Source organism: Physcomitrium patens, chromosome 25 (genome assembly GCF_059467195.1).
Source record: "Physcomitrium patens ecotype Gransden chromosome 25, ASM5946719v1, whole genome shotgun sequence".
NCBI classification, from domain to species: Eukaryota; Viridiplantae; Streptophyta; class Bryopsida; order Funariales; family Funariaceae; genus Physcomitrium; species Physcomitrium patens.
Window position 1 is genome coordinate 221,626 of NC_143434.1, and position 5,218 is coordinate 226,843.

Below are 5,218 nucleotides of genomic sequence, written 5' to 3' on the forward strand. Positions count from 1 at the left end.
TCCTTACCTTTATGCAAAACAGAATCTGAACCGACCGTTTCTTTCTCTTGCTTCCCATAGTGTTCCGTTGGTTCCACCATTCCTATACAGTGCTTGTTTCGATTCTTATTTTGTGTGCTCTGTTGTTTTCTACGATCTTCCTGATCAGCATCGTAAACAGTTCTTCACCCATTACCTAGCCTCAGCCCGCTGCCAAGCTTGTCAGTCCTTTCCCCCGTCATGACCAACACATCCGCAGACTCTGTCAGTGTCATTTCGCGGCACACGGTGCGCTGTGCCAACGAAACATCATGGTCAGCGCTTCTCGATTCTCCATTTCGCCTCGGCCCATTCGATCACCTGGTGGATCCCTCTATACCCACAGCAGTCGTCTTCGTCTACGAACAACCTACCTCAACTCCCGACGTCGAACTCATTCCAGTCGAGCGCCTCCAACGCGCTTTGACGCTGCTACTGGACTACTACCCGCACCTTACTGGACGCCTGCAAGTCAACCCGAGCGACGGAAGCCGCGAAATCACTTGCCTAGGCACTGGCGCTGAACTTTACATAGCCCGGTGCAGCGAACGGCTGAATGCATTCTCTTCTCCTGGACTCCTTTCCCCCGGCCGCATCCTGATGTCGAACCTGCCCGCCGCTGGCAACGTACTGCTGGCGCCCTTCGACGCGACTCTCGAGGGCGTTGGCCGCGACCCCATCTTCACCGTTCAGCATACGCGCTTCAGATGCGGAGGTGTCGCGCTCGGCGTGCGACTCCTTCACACAGTGTGCGACGCCGATGGCTTCTTCCAGCTGATGCGCGATCTGGCGGAGCTGTATCGCGGTGTCCGGTCCTCTGAGATAGATGGCGATTCGACATCACATTTCCCGTCGCTGGCTCACCCTCCTCACATCCGGTCCTGCATGTCGGAGCTAAGTGGTGGCAATATTACGCTAGAGGAGCGGCTGGCAGCTCTTGACTTCCAACCGTCGCTATTCTATGTAGAGCGGAGCGCGGACGTTGAGGGCGGTGCTGCGGCAGTTGCCTCTTCCACGTCCTCCGTCATTCCTTCTTTTCCGCCCTCTCCTCCTCCTGTCGTAGGACGTTTCTTGCGCTTCTCCCACCGCGAGCTCAATGCTCTCAAAGGACACGCGACGGACCCAAATGGCAGCACATCATCGGACAGCTGGATATCCACCTTTGACGCGCTGTCGGCGCATCTCTACCAGCGCGTCTATCGAGCGCGGTTGCAGCTGCATGCAAAAGACTCGAACCAGGGCGAACTGTCTTCCCCCAACTTCCTCACCCCTGTCAATCTCCGCAATCGCCTTGGCCGCGACTGCCTCCCATCACGCTACTTCCCAAATGCCTTATTCTGTCCGCACATCACCCTCTCGCACGACGTCCTCGCCAACGGTCCGCTCTGGCAAGTCGCCAGAGCCCTGCACGACTTGACGCGCACCATCTCTACGACTTCGAAAGATGAGCTGAACCAAAGTCTTCGGTGGATTGCGATGCAACCGGACAAGAAGAAAATCAGGCAGGGCTTCCAGTACGGGAATGGAAGCTTAATGGTAAGTCAGTGGAACAAGTTTGACATGTACGCGGGTACTGTCTTTGAGGTCGGGCCAGTGCTGGTGTCGCCGCCCTTCACGCCCGTTACGCTGATTGATGGGCTGGCTTATTTTTTGCCAACGGAGGAGCAGGGCACAGCAGCAGCAGCAGCAGGGGACACGGGCGCTATCGATGTGAGCTTGGCGTTGAACCAGCCTCTTTGGGGCATCATTGATCAGGATGAGGAGTTTCGCAAGTTCCGTGATGCATAGTCGTCGTGTTGACATGTGCAACGAATGCCTCATAAAAAAATCTTCTAAATATTTTATTGAATACTCTGAATATTAATCTTATAAATACAATCTTATAAATAAATAAAATATATTTAAACTAATACTTGTAAGATAATATATATATATATATATAAATTGAAAAGTCAAGCATCTTGTTTTTGAAGCTCAAGCTGGACATGCTCGAAGTGTCCTGAGAGAGGGGGCACCACAACTCTGCAACCGACTCCACGAAAAGTCAGTAGTCTTCGGTGTTAATGGACAGCTTAATGAAGCTCGTACCTTAATTATGCAAATTTCTACTAGAAGCAGGCACGAACCTGGCAGTTATTCCAGCTTCACGAAGATATGCTTCGAAGTCGTTCGGAGTGCCTATGAGTTGGATTATGGGCGCCGTCACACTGATAAAATCCCAATTACAGTTGTCATTCAAACCACAAATAAATAATTTCTTGAACTAAGTCTGCATAAGAAAAACAAGACAGTAACGAGTAGTCATTGAAGTTGTTCTGCAATTACCCCGACATTTCCAGGTGGGTTAGCTGGATGGGAATAATCACTTGCGGTTTTAGTATGCGTAAGAGACGCACAGCTTCGTTGACGCTCTCTGTCAATGGGAAGCCAGCAACTTTGTACTGACGCCCTGGAGTTATTACCACATCAACTGCACACAACACCACGAATTAATCAACAAAGAACTCAATTTGTCATCATGTGCTTCATAATCTACAAATCCAGTTACCTTGCATAAGACACATACCATTGATTTGCCTGTTAGCATTCTTGCAGTAGAACAATGTAGCATTCTATAACACAAGATTGAGCAGAGTAATGACCTGGACTCACAGATCGGACAGATTCTTCATCAAAACTACAGTGAGGTTCGTAGTAGATCCTGCAAAGCATCAAGGTTTCACCAATCACGTCCTTGCAATGTTTGGTACACTCACTTGATGTTGAAATTCTTAAAGAAGGCAACCCTAACCCCTTAGTATGAACTCCACAACAAGTCCCCAACCTAAGCCCTGTTTGCATTTCTTGGAGAACAAAGCCGTTCTCACGAAGCGCCCATGGCGGACCCACACGTCCACCAACGGTGGCCCATACTTTTAAACCCGAAATCTGCGAGGAGGTGCCGTGAGCAAGGTCTGTAACGTCTGTAAACCCAAGTCGTTGCACAACAACCGCTGCTTTCGGCGATGCCAATACCGGCACATCCTTTCTACAATCATTTCCCACAGCACTTTCATGAGGCAAGAGGATAAATTCACACTAAGAGAAAATGTTGCAGCTTAAGCTTCACCACGGTGCCCAACTTATGATGACAATCAGTTGTGAGAATGGTTCTCTCCACAATGATGAATCTCCATACCTTAACATCTTGAGTGTAGGTAAGTGGCAGTGGTCTTCCCATTCCTGCCATAGCATTGATAGGAAATCATGCACTAGAGGCTTTCGATCACGCAGGCGGATAATTACTTGAACAAGTTTACAAAAATCACATTCATGAATCGAAAAACATAATATTGATTCGTTAACTATTTTGCAGAACACTATTTGAGTTATTAATATACCTGAGTTATGATGATAGCATCTATGCTATTCACATACTCCAATGTCAAGTCACCAGGTAATCCATCCCTCTGTTGGGACTGAGAGCGGCCTGTAAGATTGAAAACGAGTAGGAATCAACAAATTAAATATGTAGAGGAACGCATTTTAACCAAGGACTGACTTAGAAGATAAATCAGAAGCATTTAGGGACATACAACGCACCAGTGTAGAGCCAGGCCTGGTCCCAAAATGTTTGGTTGCCGAAGAGCCATGGATCTGCAAGCACACGAAGGCCGGATGCTTCAAATTCCAGTAACCACATGTTCCCTTCCGCCATGATTCGGAAAGAAGGCCTCCCTTCCCGAACTTGAATTGGACTTTCCTTCGTCGTCGAATTAATTGTTGACTCATTGCTCCGTTTAACTGATGCTAATGTAGGATGGCGTACCCTCTCTACGCCTCCGACTTTCTTCAGGGAACAATTTGACGGTCTGGAGGTGTCACTGCACGATACCCCACCACACTGGAAAAAGAAATTGAAAATTGAAAATAAAAAATATGAACGCTGTGAATTACCACTAACTATGGGACTTTAACATGGGTAGTTTAAGAGCCACTGCGCCCACTACGCCAAATTTCAGGATGAACCCTTCCACATTTGCTTGATTTCTACTCAACTCTATTCTCAAGTGATCGCAAAATATTACAAAGTATCAGAAAAAGGAAAATGTAATCGAGAATAGATGGCAACATACGGCGAGTAAGTCTACTGGTTTGTTAGTGTAGACTTGCATAACGAATTCCGCAACAAGTGCAAGCATTTCAAGTGACGATTGTCTGAAGTTTGAGAGAAGTTCATGCAGTGCAATGCGTTGCAGATTCTCAGGAACTTGGAGACTCGTCTTACGAATCCGCATCTAGAATTCGCAGAACTTGCAGCACAATTGTGAGCTGCAGCATCTGAAGAAACTCATGACAATTTACGAGTACGAAGATGGAATATACGGTACCTGGACATCGTGAGTCTTGACCCGAGAGGCCGTGTCGTAACGGCACGCAATTCCAAACCTGCAGGGAGCGTGGCAATTGAACAACGGCACCCGGACGTCAACACCATGGCCATGGTCACACAACTTCATAAAAATCCTTCGTCCAGTCCTCCTCCACAACTGGCAACCCAGCTCTCGTAAACCTGGTCTGGAATCTGAAATTGCATGAATGTGCAAATTAGTAACTGCCAGATCCAGAGCCAGCGGAACCCTGGGAATTAAAGAGAAATTGTGGCAGCAGAGCAACCCCATCCACTTGACATTCAAGCACACTCACAATCATTCTGTGGTCGAGAAACAGAATAGCCTTCTTCTCACTCCCTGAATAAGGCCCAGATTGATCTCTCGTTTAATGGGGCATGCTACTCCAAAACAATAACTAAAAACTAAAACTAAAAAACCCAATTCCAGTGCTCATGTTTTGATTTGGCTTACAATTTTGATATTCCTGTATTCCCTTTCACTTATTCAAAGGATAAGTTCCAATCTCCTCAAAAGCACTCATGATCGATAAAAGTTGTGGCACTTATAAAAACAACATTTATTTAAAAATGATGTTTCTGTTTTTATGATAATCATTCAAAAAATATATATATCAAAATTTCATTTAATCAAACGTATGTATATCAAAATTTTACTCATGTAAAAATTAAGGATTTAGATTATAAATTAAGATTTTTTAAAAAAAAAAAAAGTTAATCAATTTTGTCATTGAAATCCAAAAAAAAATTACATTTAACATATAATGTTACAAAATATAAAAATATATGAATAATATATATGTATATATA

General features: G+C 45.7%; 2 protein-coding genes across 6 annotated transcripts; one reads left to right on the top strand and one right to left on the bottom strand.

Moving 5' to 3' along the window:
* Positions 1-219: 219 nt before the first annotated feature.
* On the top strand, positions 220-1,928 carry LOC112278404 (shikimate O-hydroxycinnamoyltransferase). Its single transcript, XM_073531994.2, has one exon. It carries the CDS (start codon positions 220-222, stop codon positions 1,804-1,806), a length of 1,587 nt encoding a protein of 528 aa, XP_073388095.1. The 3' UTR covers positions 1,807-1,928.
* LOC112278406 (uncharacterized) lies at positions 1,834-4,844 on the bottom strand. Of its 5 annotated transcripts, none has more exons than XM_073531997.2 (10): positions 4,705-4,844; positions 4,389-4,582; positions 3,601-3,881; positions 3,399-3,487; positions 3,197-3,240; positions 2,843-3,046; positions 2,661-2,719; positions 2,344-2,488; positions 2,145-2,225; positions 1,834-2,040 (listed from the first exon to the last, which is right to left on the bottom strand). In XM_073531997.2, the coding sequence occupies exons 2-10, from the start codon at positions 4,499-4,501 to the stop codon at positions 1,971-1,973; spliced, it is 1,086 nt and encodes a 361-aa protein (XP_073388098.1). In that variant the 5' UTR covers positions 4,502-4,582; positions 4,705-4,844; the 3' UTR covers positions 1,834-1,970. The 5 variants fall into 5 exon arrangements, 4 of the variants coding, with proteins under 4 accessions (XP_073388098.1, XP_073388096.1, XP_024367629.1 ...); XM_073531995.2 differs by having other exon boundaries at positions 3,601-3,901; positions 4,705-4,808; XR_016500836.1 differs by lacking the exon at positions 4,705-4,844 and having other exon boundaries at positions 2,671-2,719; positions 3,601-3,901; positions 4,389-4,698.
* Positions 4,845-5,218: the final 374 nt, after the last annotated feature.

Coding starts and splice junctions, on each gene's coding strand:
- LOC112278404 (XM_073531994.2), top strand. CDS start 220: ATGACCAACACATCCGCAGACTCTGTCAGTGTCATTTCGCGGCACACG.
- LOC112278406 (XM_024511861.3), bottom strand. CDS start 4,679: ATGGGGTTGCTCTGCTGCCACAATTTCTCTTTAATTCCCAGGGTTCCG. Junction 2,720..2,842: donor GAAATGCAAACAGGGCTTAG/GTTGGGGACTTG, acceptor GATGCTTTGCAG/GATCTACTACGAACCTCACT. Junction 2,489..2,660: donor TGTCCGATCTGTGAGTCCAG/GTCATTACTCTG, acceptor TGTTGTGTGCAG/TTGATGTGGTAATAACTCCA.